The sequence below is a fragment of the Manis javanica genome, chromosome 10 (assembly GCF_040802235.1).
Source record: "Manis javanica isolate MJ-LG chromosome 10, MJ_LKY, whole genome shotgun sequence".
NCBI lineage: Eukaryota > Metazoa > Chordata > Mammalia > Pholidota > Manidae > Manis > Manis javanica.
The window spans coordinates 110,800,393-110,819,001 of record NC_133165.1 but is presented as its reverse complement, the minus strand read 5'-3'; the positions used below and the strand labels follow the sequence as shown (position 1 = coordinate 110,819,001).

The following is an 18,609-nucleotide window of genomic DNA, read 5'->3' as shown; positions in this document are numbered from 1 at the left end:
TCTTCCGCCTGGCCCTCCGGTAGCCTGCCCCAGGGAGACCAGGGCGTCTCAAGCAGAGGCGTCAGGCCACCCCTGCGGTCCCCCCGGTGGGCCACAGCGAAGCTCCGGACTAGCGACCAGGTTCAGGCCTGAAGATGAAAACTGGGCAAAAGGGAATGTAATTTCGTGTGCGTTTTCACCATATGCAAGCCCTTCAGTAGCTGAAGGGGGACTGAGGACCTCACTCAGGAGATCACTCGATACATGCACACCTGCCATCAAAAAGCTAGCTCTGCATCCTTACTGAGCTCTGTAAAGTCAAGTCGGGAAGATGCATAATCCTGTATCTTAACCTGTTGTATTTTTACGTACTCATTTTGCTAAAATAAAGCATAATCCCTAAGGAGAGATTTTGTTCGGCTGGTATCTCTCTCAGGATAGTTCCCATTAACTCCCAATTCTGTAACTCACAGGCACAACCGCTTCCATCAAGTCCTTAACAGCCCTGTGAGGACCGAAGTTGAGAGCCCATACCCACTTGCAGGGGGTTTGTGTTTCTCAGCAGCAGTCTTGTCAGAGCAACTTGCTTTCTCAACTGAGGAGCTGTGCCAAGAAGGCTCTCCACCATCCTCAATTCCCTCCATAGTCAGGCCCTGGAGCTACCTCCAATCTCAGTGGGCTGTAGGAGTATTTCAGTGCTGTGATGTCAAAAAACGGGAGGACTGTCCTAGATAACTGCAGACCCTTCATTGACTTCATTAAATCTAGCCCAACAATTCGTTTACAATAGTAAACTGAAGGCTTAAGAGTTGAAGTGTCTTGCCCAAAAGTAACAGCTCCCAGTGGAGGCACTATTGGATAGCGGGCTCAGAAGACAAATTTTAAGGGCAAACACAAAAGAATCCTAGCTCTTCCACTGATTAGCTGAGACATTGTGCTAAGTCACTTATCCTTGCTGAGCCTCAGTTTCCTTATCTGTAAAATGAAGCTAATGATGGTACCCTTGCCCTTAGAATGAGGTAAGATATATATGTAAAGCACTGAGCAAAGTGCCTGGTACCTGGTAAGCGCTCAACAGAGGGTTGTTACCATTACTGTTATTAGAACTCAGGTTTTCCAACCCTGACCACCCAGTTCTCCCTCCCCTTCTCCACTACATCATCCTGCGTCCTCAGAGGACTCCTCTAGTATTTACCAAGATGAAACCAACAACTACAAACAAAGCATCAAAATACACAAGTTATCGAGTCTTCCCATGCAAAGGCAGTAAGAATTGCTGAGCCACTAGTCTTCCAAAGATGTAACTAAGACCCCACAGGGCATGTCCTCCTTTTGCGTCAGTGCCTCCTGATGGATGACCATAGGGATGGTTAGGGAATTAAAGTAACACCAGCCCAGTTTTGACAATGCAGAGGTCTTGGAAGAATGACCCCAACAGTAGCTTATCCCATCCATTCTATTATGGAGACCCAGACTGAAAAGCTCCTGGCTGAAAATGCAGAACCAGTACCACTCCTCCAGGAAAATGTTTCATGCCATACAGAAAAGTCAAAGCTGTTGGGAAAGAGACTTTTATTTTCTTCCCATGCTGTATAAGGACATCATGTTCCCCAGCTTTATTTCCTCCCTCAAGGAGACAAAGGATAGCTGTTCTCTGGGTCTCAGAGCTAAGCTGCTTCTATATGGACTTAGCCAAGACAGGTGACTGATTCCAAATCTACCAACTGCTACTGAAGAGCAGTCAAGTGACTGGAAGGCACATTGTGGACTTGGCCTTAGGGACCAAGAATTTAAAGACGGCAGGGTGATTAAAATGAAAAGGTAAACATGTTGTATGCACTTAACCCCAGAACCCACATCTCTGGTATTTGGCCACTTAGAATCAGCAGTGTCTAAAAGGGCTACAGCCTCACAGCTCTAGACCTAAGTGTCTCTCATCATTCTCTTTGGCCTGTAGCTTTAGCTTCAGCAGGAAGTTCAGAATTCTAACAAATCCTGCGAGAGCAGGAGTTCTCAAACAGGGTCACAATCTCAAGGAAGTGTACCATGCAGAGGACTCTGGACACAAGCAGGGATCCCTACTTACAAAATTCCCCTTGGGGCCTTTCCAGGGCATTTTGATCCTGAAGCTGATTCCTCATCAAAACCATTTGCACTTACACCTTGAGTGGAGTACAAGGGAGCAACATCAGCTAACAGGTGGACCAAGAGGGGCTGAGACCCAGGAGGAAAGACTACAGGCCCCAACACAACTTTAGCAATGAACTTCGATTATTTATTTGAAAGGAAAGTCACAACAAAGAGTGTAAAAAAAAACACTGTTGTCCTGAACTAATTTTTTAGGAAGGGGCAACAGAGAAACAAAATACACTTTCCAAGTGACTAGGTTTTCAAGCTGATGAGTATATTTTTTAAGCACAAGGCTAACAATGTGAGTTTAACCAAGATGATGCAAAGAAATTTCTACATGGAGAACTAGGAGCAGATGCTATTACTTCAGGCCTTAAAGGTGGGCAATAAATACTGAGGAGGAAGGCAGAAAAGGCAGGGAGAGGCACTACATCTTTCCCCAAAGATTAAAGGGTTTGGGGGGGCAGGGCACAGAATGTTGCCCTTTTCTATCCAAGAGTCTCAAAGCGCTTGCCTGTCTTCCATGTTTTATGAGGCTTGCCCAGTCTGTCGGCAAAGCCACCAGGACCAGGGCTGAGAATTCCCACTGCTGCTAGTTCTGAGGACTTCCAGGAGGTCCTTGTTTGTGAAATGGCAAAGTTCTGCTTTTTGGTTTTGTAAAACATAGTTAAAAGACAGAGATGACCTTAGAAAGATGTTCTTTAAGAGAAGTGATCAACTCAAATGGCAGCTACACTTGGCTTTGATAATTTGGGACTTAGTTTTTTACATCTTTTCTCTTTTGAACTCTCCTTCCAGTATTTTACATGGAATTAATTTTTGGAAATACATGGAAATAAATGACAATATTTACATGGTCAGAGACACCAGCCTGGGAAAATTGTAGGCTTTATGATACTCTCATTGGGAAAACCAAATCTTTTCACCTCAATCAAGAATAACCCATGCTTTTGCAACACTTTATGAGAGTCCTACCCTCATCCTCCCTTCTAATGGACACGAGCTGCAAGCATCAGAACCATCAATGCTGGGCTCCACCCCAGACCAACCACCCAGGGTAGCACCAGGGTAGCACTCAAGCATATCGATCTTTTTAAAGTCCATTTTGACTCTGATGGACAACCAGCGTGGAGAGTCTCTCAGGGTTCTGGGCTTCACATTTTTCATTCTCTCTCAATACCTTCAAACAAATGAAACAACTGAACCACTTTAAGGAACTCTTGCATATGTACAAGAGAAGAGGCAGGAGGATTCTCCAAATATATCCAAAGTTAACTACATTGTGTAGTTCTCAATCTCCTAATCCATGACAAAAACGGGACAGGAATCTACCCTAAATTCAAAGGGTAACTGAGGTTTCAGAGCTATTTGAAGTCATTTCATGTCACTGTATTGGGAAGGAATGAGACAGTTGCAGAGAGCTTCACCAGAATCCTCTGATGGAGAGGTAGTAATAGATAAAGCAGTAAGACGCGATAGGAGAGGGAAAAAATACTGCCTGGGCAGATCAGAAATTATCAACCTCTTGCCATAAACAGGAAAAAACACAGAACAAGAAGATGCACTGACACCGTGTATTAAACACTCCTCCTCACCCTCAGGATACTTTTTACATTGCAATAAATAGTGCAATTTTAGCAGCCAGAAACGAGGAGGAACATGGGAAGTCCCCACCTCCCTCTCCTGCACGTTATCCCTGTGCTGTCCAGGAGCGGGGAAGGGACAGGACGGGGAGAGGTCTGCGCAGAGTTGCTTGCCTTTTGGCCTCTGGAGGTGGCTGAGGAGTTCAGCAAACACTCCTTTTCCATTCGTCTGGCTCCACTGGGGAATAAAGGGCTGGCTACTGGGGCTGTTCCTGCCCTAAGGCAGCATCCTAGGCCTGGCAGAGAGAAACATGGTCACTGAGCCCCCACTGGTGACTGGGTCATCCAGCTGACGTTCAGCTGCCTGTCACCCTCCCTCCAACCTCACACTAAGGCTGTGTCCTTGAAGGCCCTATCCTAACTGGCGGTGGGGCAGGGACGGGAGGGAACAGTGCCCTGCTGCAGAGGCACTAGCCTTGTGGCCCCTTCCCTCCGTCTCATCTGACTCCTGCACACAGTGGTGCAGGCGCAGCCACGATGAGGCACGGACATGAGGCACTCTCCTCCTCCCAAGGACCTCTTCACCATCCATGCTGCCCCTACTCCACACTCTTCTTATGGCCACTGAGAAACAGTCTCCAAATAATTTTGGATCCAGTTTATCTTGATCCCTCACACCCGTGTGGTCAGTTCAGGCTCCCTTGAGAGACCTTCCCAGCACTAAGGAATACAAGTTAGCGGGGGTGGGAAATGGGCTTCTTTTCCAGGAACCTCGATCAAAGGCTGGCTCTTCTGCCAGCTTTATCCCCAGAAACCCTAAATACTGTAAATACTGTCGGAGCACTCACTGTGCAGAGTTCATCTTGGAAACATGCAGTGACTCTTCAGTGACATTCAACTAAAAGGCAACATCTTGATCAGGCGTAAGTGTTCCAGGGAAAAGCACAGAACAGAAGGAATGACGAGGAAGAGAGGGAGACACAAAAAGGCGCAGGCAGAAATGGGCAGGACAGACGGAGCAGAAACCCTGGGACCAACCCGCAGAACACTGAGTAGAAAAAAATTAGCCTGGAGCAAGGGGGAGGGGAGAAGTCGGGGCCACAGTGTTTGATAACAAAAATAGAAGGGGCTGGGTGAGAAAACAGGAAACAGATGTCATGCTATTCAGCATGAAGCAAACAAGGCGATGACCAGCGAGTCAGGAGGCACCCACGGACCCTGTGACGCACCAACTCTGCAGCCAAGTGTTTCTAACGGAGAATCCAGTCCCCGACCGCCTGACAACCACTCTGCCTTCACCTGCCCTAAGTCTGCAGCAGCACCTCTGGCTCAGACAAGGAGCAGTACAGAGTATACCCCAATTCATCTATCTCTTCAGGTGTGAGCTCTGCAAATAAGTTCACCTTGGGGCTTAGGGCACTGGGCAGGACTCCGGCCTCTAAGTAGCTGATGAGTCCCCTCAAGGCCTGCAAGAATCGGTCTGCCAGCATATCTGGAGACCAGTCAGCCTCCTCCTGGGCCAAGTGGAGGATGACGTTGGTGAGCTGGCTGGCAGTGAGGGGGCCCAGAGCCGGAGTGGACTTGCACACAGCCTTGAGGATCTTGAGGCACAGAGATCGACAGCCCGAGTCGGCCTGGTCCAAAGCCCGCAGGCGAGCTGTCTCAGCAGGACGCAGGCTGAGCCGCCACAGGTTGTCATACTGAGCTAGCCGGTGTGGTCTGGCCACCAAGACAGTGTCACCAAGGGTCACTGATGGCAGAAAGTCAATGATGAGATGCTTGTCATGCTCATACTGTACTTCCAGGGTCAGGGCCTCTGGGGGTGGTGCTGGTCGGATCACATAGTCCAAGAGAGACCCTATGGCCGGCCAATTGATGGAGCCAGCCACGACCTTCTCAAACGTGTCTGCCACTGTCTTTGGGGAGAGGTAGCCCCCCACCACGCAGCGGTCCCAGTAACTGCTGCCACGAGGGAAATACTCGGGATTCTCACGACGAACCAGGAAGAAGCCAGGGACATTCATGATAGTGTCCTCGCCAGGGATACAAGACCACAGGTTCTGCTCCAGCACAAGGGGCACAATGAGTTGGATGTGGTCAGCTGTCACCACCTGTTGGAGCAGAATTAAATGGGTTTGAGGGATTTAATCTGCTCATGAGATATGCCTCCCCAAACATAGGTCCCACCATCTTGTATTCCACCAACAATAAAGAAAACTAAGAATTCTTTCACGTCACTGTATCAATTCACACAGGCTTTCAACCCAGGTCTGTCAGACACCAGAGCCCATGCTCATTCCATGTGGTACCTCATTTCTGGACACAGAAGTAGACAGGACATCCCCCATGCCTTGAAGACCCAAAAAGAGAAGAAACTAGAAAGGAGAGACAGGAGCAAGAGTAGAGGAAGGAAGACAGCTTCTTAGAAGTGTAAGTATGACTAAAAACAAGAAAGGGTTAAAGACGACTCAAGATAGGGATCTCCAAATGCTATCACACTGCAGAATTCAGCAGCAGCAAGACCTCAGTTTCTCTGGCAAGCTGGGACCCGGATCTTTCGTCCAACAGTACTACCAAGAAGCATCCTGGTCAGTACCCAACCCTACCCTTCGTGAGAACCTTGTTACCTGCAGGTCATCATAGAGGCTGCCACTCAGGTACATGTCCCGAAGTGGCATGTCAGGCAGCTTGGCCCGCAGGAAGCTCCGGAGCTCAGCACATATGTCCACAGCAGCTTGCTTGGCCCGAGCCTGCTCACCAGCAGGGATGGCTGCCCGGTTCCGGTAGTAAGAAAGAAGTTTCTCCTGCAGGGACATGCGGAGTCGTGACTTCTTCAAGTCTACCTGGCCCTTCCTGGCCAATGGCTTGGGCCGGGGTGGGCAGAATGTATCTGCCAAGGCAAGAGAAAGAGGCATGTGAACTCTGCCCATGCTCATTCGATCTACAGCTGCCTCAGCTCCAGAAAGGAGGAGGGCTTGGCCCAGTACTGGCGTGGTGCCTGGTATATATGTGCTCAAGAAATGTTTGCTGCATGCACGAGTAGTAAGTACCAAGAACCCAGAGGTAAGTCCCAGAATGGGTAACAGCCTTTCTCACCTGTGTCAAAGGCGGAGGAGTCTGTGGGAAGAGTCTGCAGGGACCGGCTCAGGCCTGTCTTCATGTCCCTGTTCAACAATCGGGGGGAGCCCATCCAGTCTGGTTCTTCCCAACTCCTTTTCCCTGAATGGCTCAGGCGGGTGGGGCTGGTAGGGGCACTGATCGCCCTGTCATACATCTGAAATAACAGAGGACCTGCACATGGACCCACCTTTTGTCCTGGTCCCCTCCTTCCCAGCAGCTTTGTCCTAGTGAATTAACTACTATTTTTCAACAACTTTGTTGTATTCTGGATAGGGAATACTTTGCTCCACACAGAAAATCTTGGGAAATACTAAATGATGTAAGAAACACCAATCAATTATGTGACAACCCAGAGGTAACGGTTAATATTTTGATATATTTCTTTCTGGAAATACATATTCATAAATTAGGACCCTACTCTATATACACTCTTGAAACCTGATTTTTTCATTTATCATTTCCCCCATCACTAAAAATGAGGCAGTGTTTAACACTGTGGTACATTTTTGACTATACCACATTGTACCTTATGAATGTACCATAATATTGAACACTGATTCATTTATTTAATAAATATTTATTGAATGGCCAGGGCATGCCAGGCATTGTTCTAGGTGCACAGAGTAAGGCAGTAAACCAAAGAGACTGAATCCCTGCCCTCACTGAGTTCTCTGTCCAGTAGAGGTATATATAGCAATATATAATAAGCAAGTTGAAAGTATGAAGGCAGATAACCATTAAGAAAAAGTAGGTTGTGGGGGATCATGGGGAGAACAGTGTATCACAGAGAAGGGACATAGTGGATCTCTGGCATCTTGCTGCACTGATGGACAGTGACTGCATTGGGGTGTGGGTGGGCACTTGGTGGTGTGGGTGAATGTAGTAACCACATTGTTTTTTCAGGTGAAACCTTCATAAGAGTATATATCAATCATACCTTAATAAAAATTTTTTAAAAAAAAGAAAAAGTAGGAAAAGGGAATAGGAAGTGCATTGTGGTGGAGGTGTTGCTATTTTAAATAAGGACATTTTGGTTATTTGCAACGTTTATCTCACTGGGATGAACTTTATTTGTCTCTCCAGTGATTTCTTTAGGGCGAATCCTAGAAGCAGACTTACTGAATTCTCTTACGGTCTCATCTACTGACACCAAATTACCAAGCTGAATTCTCACCAGCAGTATCAGAGTCTAGCTCCAGGTCAGGGGCCTGCTGCAGAGGCAGCCTCCCACCTCTCCCTCCCCAGACCCGCGGCACACGCTTACCCGCTTCACCGCCAGTGTGGCGATGCCCAGCATGGCTGCCCCACCCACCCCCAGCACCAGCCGGGCATTGGAGAGCACAAAATCAATAGCCGTGCCAATGCCATTGTCATCCTTCTTGCCTTTGCGCTCACCAGCACCCGCCATCGTGCACCTGAGGACGAAGAAAGAACACAGCCGTCACCACCTAGGATCCCAGGAGCCATCCATCCTCCGCCCTTCCCATCAGGCCAGTCCCCAACAAGTACTTTCTTTAGGGCTCCCAAACCCTTGGAGGCTCCAGGCTAGAGAGGGAGATACCAGCTCCCTCTGTGATGCATCTGGGTGCAAGGGGGAGGAACTGATCAGAGTAATTGTGGGAAATCCTCTCCACCCCTTTTGTGAAAGCATTAAGCTCGCTGTCGATCCTTGCTTGCACTAGAGTGAAGTACGCCAACAAGCAAGGCAACCCTCTCCCTACCCCTTCCCAAAACTACAATGCAGGTCACGTTTTGATCCTTTGGCCACTACTTCATGAAAGGTTAGGTCTAACCTGATAGGTTAGAGAATGCTCACCTAACCCGACCGCATCACTTCACACACAGGGAGGTGACTGGCCACAGGTCCCCGAGAAGGGGAAAGGCAGAGCCATCTCTACAACTCAGGACACCCCGCTCCTACACGCTGCTTGTTCTACTGCATCACATTCACTCTGACCCAAATCAAAGCGTTCCTACTCAATCGGTTTCTGCAAAAAAAAAAAACAAAACCCACAAACAACATGGACCAAACATACTGCACATGGAGACTTAACTCCAAGTGCCTATGTGAGGAAGGTCCAAAAAAGGGACTAACCCTCTGTGGACACTCTCACTTGACGAATGCTTTGTGTCCTGGAGAAGGTGTGGAGGGTGACTACAAGAAGTTCATGTGAGGCGGGCACCATGCGACCAAAAATAATCACAAAGGATGCTGTAGATGCAGTTGTTAATTGGAAACAAAAAGTCCATTTGCTCAAATGCACTTGGGAAACGAACTAAAACTGTAGTTCCTGGGCACATACAACAGAGGTGCCTCCTGTACAGCATTCAAGCAAGGTGAGCACATATTTGCCTCCTGGAGTCATCCTGACTGAAGTTCCCCTTTGTCCCCAAATAAGCCCACTTCCCATGGAGTTGGAACACTGGGCCTGATCCACATAAAGAATGGCAAAGTGATTCCCATCTGAATACTGCTCTTAACACTGCTACTCCCTTCTACCTCCTGTGTCCTATACACTCCCAGAAGGAAAAACACAGCTGTATGCCATTCAGGGTCCCACTCTACCCAGGATAAGAGGATGGAGCCACAATCGCTGGATGTACCTTCCAGTGCAAAGTAACATTCTTTCTAACACCCTTACAACTGGGTATTACTATTTCACACTTCCTGCCCCTTGCCTATAGCTGCCCACTCCTCAAGGAAGAAATATTTATGACTCTATTTATTCCAGCAACTAGTTAATTAAGAGTCACTGTCAAGTCCAAAAGTCTTTTTTTCCCTAACTAGGGCTCCCAATCTTAGTGGCACTTTTCTTTTCTCTACCTTTTAAAGTCACTGGAAGCTTTAGGTTTAGGGACCTGATGAGAGACTACTTGGCCAAATGAAATATGTTCTCACTTCAAGTCCACAAAGCAAGCGCGGCCAAGAAGGAGAGTTCAACTTTGTATGTATGGGTGGGGTCAGGTGAGAAGGCTGGTCACTCTCCATCCAGTGGCCACTGAGACAGAGGGACAGATCCACTCCACTGAGGCAGAGTAATCCAATCAGGACAAATGTTACTCAGTTCCCCACACATAACAATGACCACTGTCTTATTTTTTAAAAACTAACCAAAAGAACCACTGTCTTATTTTTTAAAAACTAAACAAAAGAACCTTTACTGATCTATTTACAGTAGGAAGAACCACTGGATACAAGCAACATCTGAGTAAGGTTGGATGTGATGCAGCAGGACCAGAAGGGCATATCCTCCCTCTAAGCAGAAGCCAGAGGAGCCTCCCAGGCCTTAGCCCATCTAACTGATAATACAGTATTAACAGAGAGAGCCTGGGTTTCTGTCAGAATCCTGGGAATGAGCTCCTGCCTTTGAGCCCTGACTTATTAGCTGGGTGACCTCCAATGACTTACTTAGCCCCTCAGCTACAAAAAGGAGAATGCTGCCTACAGAACCTAAATCGTAGGGTTGTAGTGAGGAAAAAACACCTACTAAAACACTATATGTGAATACTATAAACTGTAAATTCCATGAATGTGGACAATCATTAAGTCTTTTAAGATTTCCATCCACAGGACAACAGGTCACTTCCAGAAGGCAGTCAGCAATCCACTGTCCTCTGCATTACATTTCACCTTCTGAGACACAGCTAAGAATGGACTAAAACTCACACTGATGCCATCTGGCCTTGAGATCAAAAGAATCAAATTGAGCAGGTTGGGGAAAAGGCTCTTCCTATTCTCATGCTATAGGGGCCCCCCCACCCAAGGACCAGATGATGTCAAAGACCTGGTGACCTGATAGAGGAGAGCATGTCCACGAACTCTAACAGGGAAATAAAAGTTCTTATTCTGAAACTTGTTTCCTTTGAAACTCCTTATCCACTATACACCCTCCACTCAGGTTCTGCTGCACTAACTTGGAGCTGCTGGAGACAGGAGGTCCCCTGGCGAGGAGAGGAGGCCGCGCTCCTCGGTGCAGTCAAGGAACACTGTTTAATGGGCGCAGAGGTTCGGTTTTGCGAGCAGAAAAAGTTCTGGAGATCTGTTACACAAGTATTCTTAACACTACTAAACTGTACACTACAAAATAGTTAAAATATTTCAAAGAAAAAGGCAGGGGAAGAGAGGACAAGGAGAAAGAACACTGATGGCAGGCAGGGCTGGGGGTCAGAGAATCAGCACTGCCAACATGTCAGGCAAGTACAACCTGTCTGCTTAGATACAAAAATGGGCTCATCACCCCAGGATAGTGGGGATGGGAACAGAGGCCCTGCAGTTTCCTAGGACGACAGCACAGAATGATAAAAAGCCTAACTTACTGTATCTGAAAGAAGTCATATGACTTAAACAGATCTAACTGAGTACACAGGCTAGCTAACATACATTGAGTGTGTGCCATGTGCTGGGCATTCTCACATCTTAATTCCCTTATCCTCACAACACTCCTATGAGGCCAGTCATACTGTTGTCTCCAATTTACAGAAGAAACGCAGGCACAGCTTAAATAACTGGCCCAAGGTCAACATGTCAGTAAATTGTGCAGCTAAGACCTGAACCTGAACCTTAAAGAACTCACACTTCTGAGCAGGAGTAGCTTACAGGGGGTCCCAAGTAGTCTGCAGTCTCACTGTGTTCGCATCTCCTCTCTGTTAATCGCTAGACCATAAGCTTCCTGGGGTCATTTTGACTCACTGCTCTATCTCCAAGGCCAGCAGTGTTTGACACACAGCAAAGATGTGTTGCATAAGTGACCCATTAACCACATGGAGTTTTCTTTTGTGTTTGTTTTCTGAGGAGGTGGTGGTAGTGACCTGTAACCCAACTCACTGTCAAAACAGACTAGGAACCAAAGACTCAGTTGACTCCCATTGCACTTCCAGACCCCCTTCCTTTCCCTGCACAGCAGGCTCCCATGGGCATCACCCTACCCCTGGCCTTACACTGACAAGGTGGGTCTGCCCCATCACCCTAAGTAGAAGAGGGTAGCGAAAAGCCATTACCGAAGGCTCTTCTGCTTTCTCTCGTTAATAGCGCCTGGCAAGCCTTCATTCCTTCTCCTCTTCCTGCCTCAGCCAACTGGTCACCAAGTCCCGCAGCTATATCCCACCCCAATCCCATCTGGCCAGATTTGCTGCCTCTAGGCTCTCTCACCAATTTAGCCTCCATGCAGCCACTGCCACCATCCTCCTTCCACACCCCTACCCTGCTTACAAAGCTGTAACGGTCCCCCTACTATCAAATGTCACAATCTCCTCCACAGGGGAGTCAGTGGCCTTCCAGACAGGTGCACCTTCCTATTCATGCTGGACTAGAGTTTCCAGACTACAAAATGCAGTTTCCACCTCCACATTTGCTTATTCTTGCTCACCTGCCCAGCAAGCTTCAAGTTCTCATTTGAGGTAGACGTGAAATGTCTTCTTTTCTATGCCACCTGTGATGCCCACAACACTAAGCCAAGCAGTTACATCTTCACATGAAAATGTTTAAAAAGCTCTTATACATCCCCAAGCTCTTATACGACGCTCTAGTACACAGCTGCTCACACGGGAATTATTTCCCTGACTGAGGAAGCATTAGACTGAGCCCCTGGATGGACCGTATCACTCATCTCTCTCCCAGAGCCTACCACAACGCCACAGCCACAGAGGGCCCTCTGGGAAAGTTGCTGAATTAAACACAATCATGTGTTACAGTGGGACTTCTTGGTAACACTGGTTTCAGGAGTAAACAGGGCTAATATACTGCTTGCTAAGTACCATTCCAAGCGCTGTGTGTGCACTGCCTCATTTAATTCTCACCTGAAAAGGTAAGTACTATTATTTCCATTTTACAAATGAAAAAATGGAAGCCTGGAAAGATTGTGATTTGCCCTAAATCCCACAGCATTAGCAGCAGTGCCAGAATTTAAGCCCAGGCACCATCCTCTGAAGCCCATACACTGTGCTTGCTTTATAGACTGTGTTGTAACAGAACAGCGCTATGTTATCTGACCCACAAGATAATTGAAGAACGAGGCAGTCTGGAACTGAGCTCTGATTTAACCAATGTCTTTTTAAACACTTTCATATGTAAAATGTTCTATGAAATAAAATGGTGATAACTATTCTGTTCTGGTGGGGCTGGAAACTCAGGGTGTTTTTGCAATAAGGGAACATACTTCTGTCAATATGTCTGTTTCCTCCATTGATTTTTAATGACTTTGGTCATTTGATTTCTAATGACGAAAAGACTTTGGTCAATAAAAGGAAAGTGTCTCTCTCTCTCCCGGTCCCCTGCAACAGAAAAAATGAAACCTATAGGAACAACAATCTGCCTACCTGAAGCTTCTTACTGCATCTGTGAGGCGGGGGTGGGAGAGAGCAGGGGTGTCTATGGAAGGCACCTCTGTCCTCTTTCCCTTGGCACTAGGATGGGAGGTGAAAGAAGATCCTAAATAATCCCGCCCAGTTTGCTGTGGAGGAAGATCAGGCCCTTTTCCAGCTGCCTCTCCCGGGCCTCAGGATCCTCTAGCTTCTTGTTTTTCCGGAACTCACGGCGGATGGTGGCAAGGTAGAAGTCTCTATCGGTGTAGTGAAGCTCCCGGCCCTGGCGCAGCAGAGCCCGGTAGAGACCCAGCACTGCCTCTCGGCTCCATGGGGCCATGGGGGACTGGTAAGGGCTGGGCGTCAAGCTATAAGCAGAAGGGAAAAAACAGAAGCCTAGAGTCAGAACTAATGCCAGAAGGGCCTACAATTCAGAAGTTCTTAATCTAGGTTTCAGATGCCCAAAATCACACTACAGTTTAGTGGCAGGGCTAGGACTAGACCCCAGCCTTTAGATTCCCCCTTCTAGGCAAGTATAGGTTATGCTGAAGGACCAGGGCTTAATTCCTGGTTCTGTCACTAAGGTGTCACATGACTCTAGGCAAAGTACTTAACCCCTCTGAGTATCAGCTTCCTCAGTTGCAAAATGGAGATACAAACAGTACCTACCACAGTGCTATTTTGAGAACTGCATGAGATAATGCATGTGAAGCACGTATAATAAAACTTCACCACAAGGAGTGGTCCTGAGTGGTTGAAAACAAGGACTCTCAGCCATACTTGAATCCTGGCACCACCATTTATGAGCTGATTGATTACCTTGGGCAAATTTCCTAATCTCTCCGTGCTTATCTCAGTTCTTTTATCTGTAGAATGGGGGCTACAACTGTACTCTGCCCATATGATTGGTACGAGGAGTAAATGAGTTAATAATATATGTAGATGTGTTTAGAACAGCACTTGGCACATACTAAGCAGTCTGTCAGGGACAGCAATTACTAGTGCCACCTAGCCTGGTTTGTAGGTATTCGACAAACACTAGATTTAGTTACACATAAACTGCCACCATCTCCTTCAGGAACAATAAACCCGTACACAAGTACAGTGTTATCATTTGTAAAGTGCTTTGTCATCCATTATCACATTTAAATTAAGGAACCTATGAGGTGTTCAGGGCTCATAATTAACAGAGAACACTGATCGAGTGTTCACTATATACCATGCATGTTCTAAGCATGCCCCACATGACCCTTTTCATTCTATTAACAATCCAGTGTCACCATTATCCTCATTTTAGGTGGAGGAAACAGAAGTTTTCAGGAGGAAATAACTTGCCCATAGGCACAGCTGTAAAAGGGGCTGCGCCCGACCCCAACTCTGCCCGCCTCTTTAAGGATAGTTACCATTCACTGGGATCTTACCATGTGTACAGCACTTATGGGTGCTCCACAAACTCTCCAAAAACAAATTGAATGAAAGGCGGAATGCTCACAATGTCCCTATGTAGAAGAAATGATCACCCCTCTTTCAGAAATCAAGAAATAAGACTGACTGGGGGTAGTATTTGGTAAAAAAGATCTGGACTTTGAGTCCGAGGTCAGTTAGCCATCATGCTTCGGCCTTGCCAACTTTCTGAGTGAGCGTGAGCGAGCCACTATCCCTGTCCCTGTCCCTTTTTCCTCAAATGCAAAAGGGCTCCCCAAAGACCTCCCGATGTGGGAGAGATGAATCCAGAAAATCAACAGTAAAAGTGTTTTATGAAGTAGGAAGCCACTGTCACGCGAAGGCTGTTACTACAAGGTCGCTCCGCGAGTGGGCGGCTGATCCACGGCCGGTCCCCAGGTCCTCCCCCAACCCTGGGGGCGGAGAGGGCAGGCCGGCTCGGGGATGCCGGGAGACCTCCTGAGGCTGGAAGGGGCCACGGAGCGGCCTCCCAGGGGAGGGTCCGGGGAGGGCTGGGGCGAGACCCCCGGCGGCCAGGCCGGTAGCCCGGGCCAGAACAGGGACGCCGGCCGCCGCTCTGAAGGGAGGCCCGGCGAGCCACCAGCCCTCACGCCGCCCCTCACTCACCCGCGGCCTGCGCGCACTACCACACCTCGCGGTTCGCTTCTCGCCGGGTACCTCTCCCGGGGTCACCCACCAACATGGCCCCTTCACTTCCGGGACACGACCTTGCGTGCCGATCTGAGGGGAGGGACTGAAAGGAGGATGGAGGCGCGCGGAGGCGGGAGGACTTCCGGTCTTCCCTGCGGAGGCCTTTCTGGAGGCGGGGCCAGGGCCCCGTTGGGCCACGCCCCCACCCGCGGGCTCCGCCCCACATCCTGAGCCCCGCCTCCGTGCGTGATGTCACCCACGGAGGGGCCTTCCGCGGCCACTCGGCCCCGCCCACCCAGGACCGGCGGCGTTGTGGGCTGGAGAGGGCCGAGGGCCGGAGGGCTGGGGTGGCCTCGCCCTCCCAGGAAGCCGCTGCCCCTGCTAGGCCTTCACCCTGCGGCCTATCCCGTAGCTGTCAAGGGGTCCGACCAGACCCCAGCACCGTCTGCTCACCTCGGGCTGGGGCAAGGGGACATCTGGGGGATTGTAACACTAATTATATCCCCTATCCTGGCTTTCAGGGCTCTTCCAAGTTCGTTTTCTCATCGCTTTCTTTTCATCCGTCGTTGCTGTTCCTGCTTCCCAGGCCCGTTGGCCCCTGGCAAAGTCCTACCCTTCATGGTCCACCTCAAATGTCCCCTCCGGAAGTCTTTCCAGTCCCTTCCTCTCCCTGCATCCAAACTCTCTTAGAAACGTCTGCACACCAATGTTCCAGCCCTTAACCCGTTCAACAACGAAACGTACTCAGCTGCTATTTGCCGGGCACTGTTGTTTAATTATCCATTTGCTTCTCTGTCGCCAGATTTGAGGGCAGGGGCTGTGTCTTAGGGACTTTGTAAGCCGCCTCCCAGCAGCTCAGGGTGAAGTCAAGGAACTTAGTCTCTCTGGGAAGGCAACCGTCAGGTTTTGGAGTCAGGTCCAGCTAGCTCCCAGGTCCAGCTCCACCATATGAAGACAACTGCCCTCTGGCAAGTGTCCTAACCTCTCTCAGCCCGGCGCTTTTGTGAGGATTAAGAGGGATCTAACCGTAGGGGTGGGCACTTAGGGAGTGGTTGCCCGGCCTTTCATTTACTCGTATGACAAATCCTCGTTAAGGTCTCTAAATGCTCAAAGCGCTGCCACAGACAGTGGGTGGACTGAAGGCCAAGTCTGTCTTCTAGTGGGGCTAGGAGGAGGTGATAGGAACCAGAGGAAAAGTGCTTGCTCAGAGGATGAAGCACAGGGAACGCGGTGGGAGGGAGGAGGTTGCTTTTTTACACACAGCGGTGCAGAAGGGCCTGATAAGGGAGTGTGAGCAGGACCTTCAGGAAGAGCATTCCAGGTGCTGGCCTCCAGGTGAGCCCTTAAGCTCCGTGTTCTGTGAGCAGCAGAGAGGAGGCGAGCGCGGGATGAGGGTGAGCAGGAGCTGGGGAAGAGGTGGGACACGAGGTCCTTATCAGGGCAGGGGAGGGGAAACTGCACCCTGGACAGGACCCACTGGAGGGTTTAGAGCAAGTAGTGATGGGACCTGATTTCTGTTTGTTTGTGGTGAAAAAATGTGTATTTAGAATTAGCCAACTAGACTCAGTTTAGATAATCCCAATTTTGTTGACACTATCCTAAGCATCATAGTCAGGAGCCAAACATGTCTTCTCTCCATCAGATGCCATTGGGGTGTTGGCTGTGGCCACATGATGCCACAGGCCGTCTTCTCAGCCTGTCTGATCTGGTGCTGATGGTCTTGGCATCAACAGTGAACACAGTGTGTTGGTGTCATGGTGGACTCTGTGGGTGGAGAACTTGATGATGACATAGGGGTCAAGCTTGTTTCCCCTGGGGTGCTCCTCCAAGGAGATCAGGGCTTCCCGTCGGAGCAGCAGTGCCTCAGGCCGCCGGCAGGTGCGTGCTGTGTAGCCCCTGTCTTTTTGTGTGTCTGTGGATGCCTTCTAGTGCCACCTTCTTGGCCCTCAAAGCCTTTGCCCTGGCTTTGGCTTTGGGAGGAACAGAGGCTTTCTTCTTCACATTCGGTTCCATCTTCGTGGAAAGGGTTCCTGGATTCCCTTTCCGTGGGGCTAGTCTGATACCTGAAGGGATCAAGAGCTAAAGCAGGGAGACTGACAGGAGGCTGCTGCAGAAGTCAAGCAGGAGAGGACGGGGCTGTGGCCAGTAGGTGGCGGTGGAGGGGTACGTGGTCAGGTCCTGGAAGTATTGGGAGGTGAGGCCACACCATTTGCCGATTGGGGGTATGAGAGAGAAGGGTCAACCATAACCTGGGGGCCCGAAGTGATTGCCTTGCTGCTTCCCTGCTCCAGCCTATCAGGAACACATCCAGGTTTTCCAAATTGCTAAAAGGAGGCTGTTTTCCAGGGCCTCAGATCTCCACTCAGTTGAGAAAAGGCTTCTTTGTGACATAGGGAGCCCCTGCAGCACCAGGGGATGGTGAGCCCCTGGGCCTTCTGGGAAACGGAGGTGCCCAGGTGGGGGCCTCAAGGAGGGAGGTTTCAGACTTAGGAGCAATAGTGGGTGTAGCATCTGGGATATTCAGAACCATTCCCCCAGATCTGGCTTGGCATGGGGGAAACAAGGATGAAACCCAGCAGTCATCTCCCTCGCCCTCTCCCACTGAGGCAGCACCAGCACTGACAGCCACCTTTATTAAGCACCTATTGTGTGCCAGACATTTGGACTTCATAAACATTTTATTATGTCTGATCCCAACATCCCTGTTTGGGAGGCATGGTTATCCCGGTGTTACGGATGAGAAACCCAAGACTGAGAGGCTCCGTCATTGCTTCGGACCCTGAGCCAGGCAGCTGAGAAACTCACAGTGGGGCCCTGGTCTGTCTGACTCTGAAATGTGTTCTTTCCACTCTTGTAGCTGCCCTAGTTTGCTTTTTAAAGAAATATTTTGTGACCCAAATAAATCTAATTGGTGACATTTCCAGCTGGAAGAGCAGGTCATCTTTCATATGCCTCCTGCCCCTCCTGTTGTGTAGAATATTATTTTTAGGAGGGAAGGAGGGAGGCCCCCTGGGGTTCTGCCTTTCAGATGAGTTCCGCCAGGCCCTTCTTGCTCTTTCAGGTCTTCTCTTTACTTGCAGGCTCACCAGGCTCCTTCCTGCTTCCAGTGATCCCATGGCAATGGGGTGGGGGATGGGGGCAGTGAAACAGGCATCTCGCACACACATGTATCCCTGGTGCCTTAGTAGGCCACAGACTCCAGCAAAGGGCACTGACCCAAATCCCAGAGCTCTGCTCGGTTGCTGGGGCAAGAGGCCTTCTGGCATCTCTCAGGCTGATACTGGAGTTTTGACATAACCCACAGTGTCATATCTGGATATGGCAACGGCATCTTACGGGATCGTGGATGGAGGGTGAGAGGGAAGCACTTGCTCACCAGAACAGCGACTCACACATAGTTGGC

At 49.2% G+C, this 18,609-nt stretch overlaps 2 protein-coding genes across 2 annotated transcripts; both read right to left on the bottom strand.

The window, feature by feature from the left end:
• Nucleotides 1-2,232: 2,232 nt before the first annotated feature.
• On the bottom strand, nucleotides 2,233-8,220 carry MIEF1 (mitochondrial elongation factor 1). The gene is made up of 4 exons (XM_017660751.3): nucleotides 8,077-8,220; nucleotides 6,789-6,966; nucleotides 6,320-6,582; nucleotides 2,233-5,803 (listed from the first exon to the last, which is right to left on the bottom strand). The coding sequence occupies exons 1-4, from the start codon at nucleotides 8,218-8,220 to the stop codon at nucleotides 4,997-4,999; spliced, it is 1,392 nt and encodes a 463-aa protein (XP_017516240.1). The 3' UTR covers nucleotides 2,233-4,996.
• A 5,019-nt stretch (nucleotides 8,221-13,239) lies between these two features.
• Nucleotides 13,240-13,452, bottom strand: MIURF (mitochondrial elongation factor 1 upstream open reading frame). Its single transcript, XM_073213899.1, has one exon. It carries the CDS (start codon nucleotides 13,450-13,452, stop codon nucleotides 13,240-13,242), a length of 213 nt encoding a protein of 70 aa, XP_073070000.1.
• Between the last annotated feature and the right edge of the window lie 5,157 nt (nucleotides 13,453-18,609).

Coding starts and splice junctions, on each gene's coding strand:
- MIURF (XM_073213899.1), bottom strand. CDS start 13,452: ATGGCCCCATGGAGCCGAGAGGCAGTGCTGGGTCTCTACCGGGCTCTG.
- MIEF1 (XM_017660751.3), bottom strand. CDS start 8,220: ATGGCGGGTGCTGGTGAGCGCAAAGGCAAGAAGGATGACAATGGCATT. Junction 6,583..6,788: donor CTCCTCCGCCTTTGACACAG/GTGAGAAAGGCT, acceptor TTGCCTTGGCAG/ATACATTCTGCCCACCCCGG. Junction 5,804..6,319: donor GCCTCTATGATGACCTGCAG/GTAACAAGGTTC, acceptor CTGCTCCAACAG/GTGGTGACAGCTGACCACAT.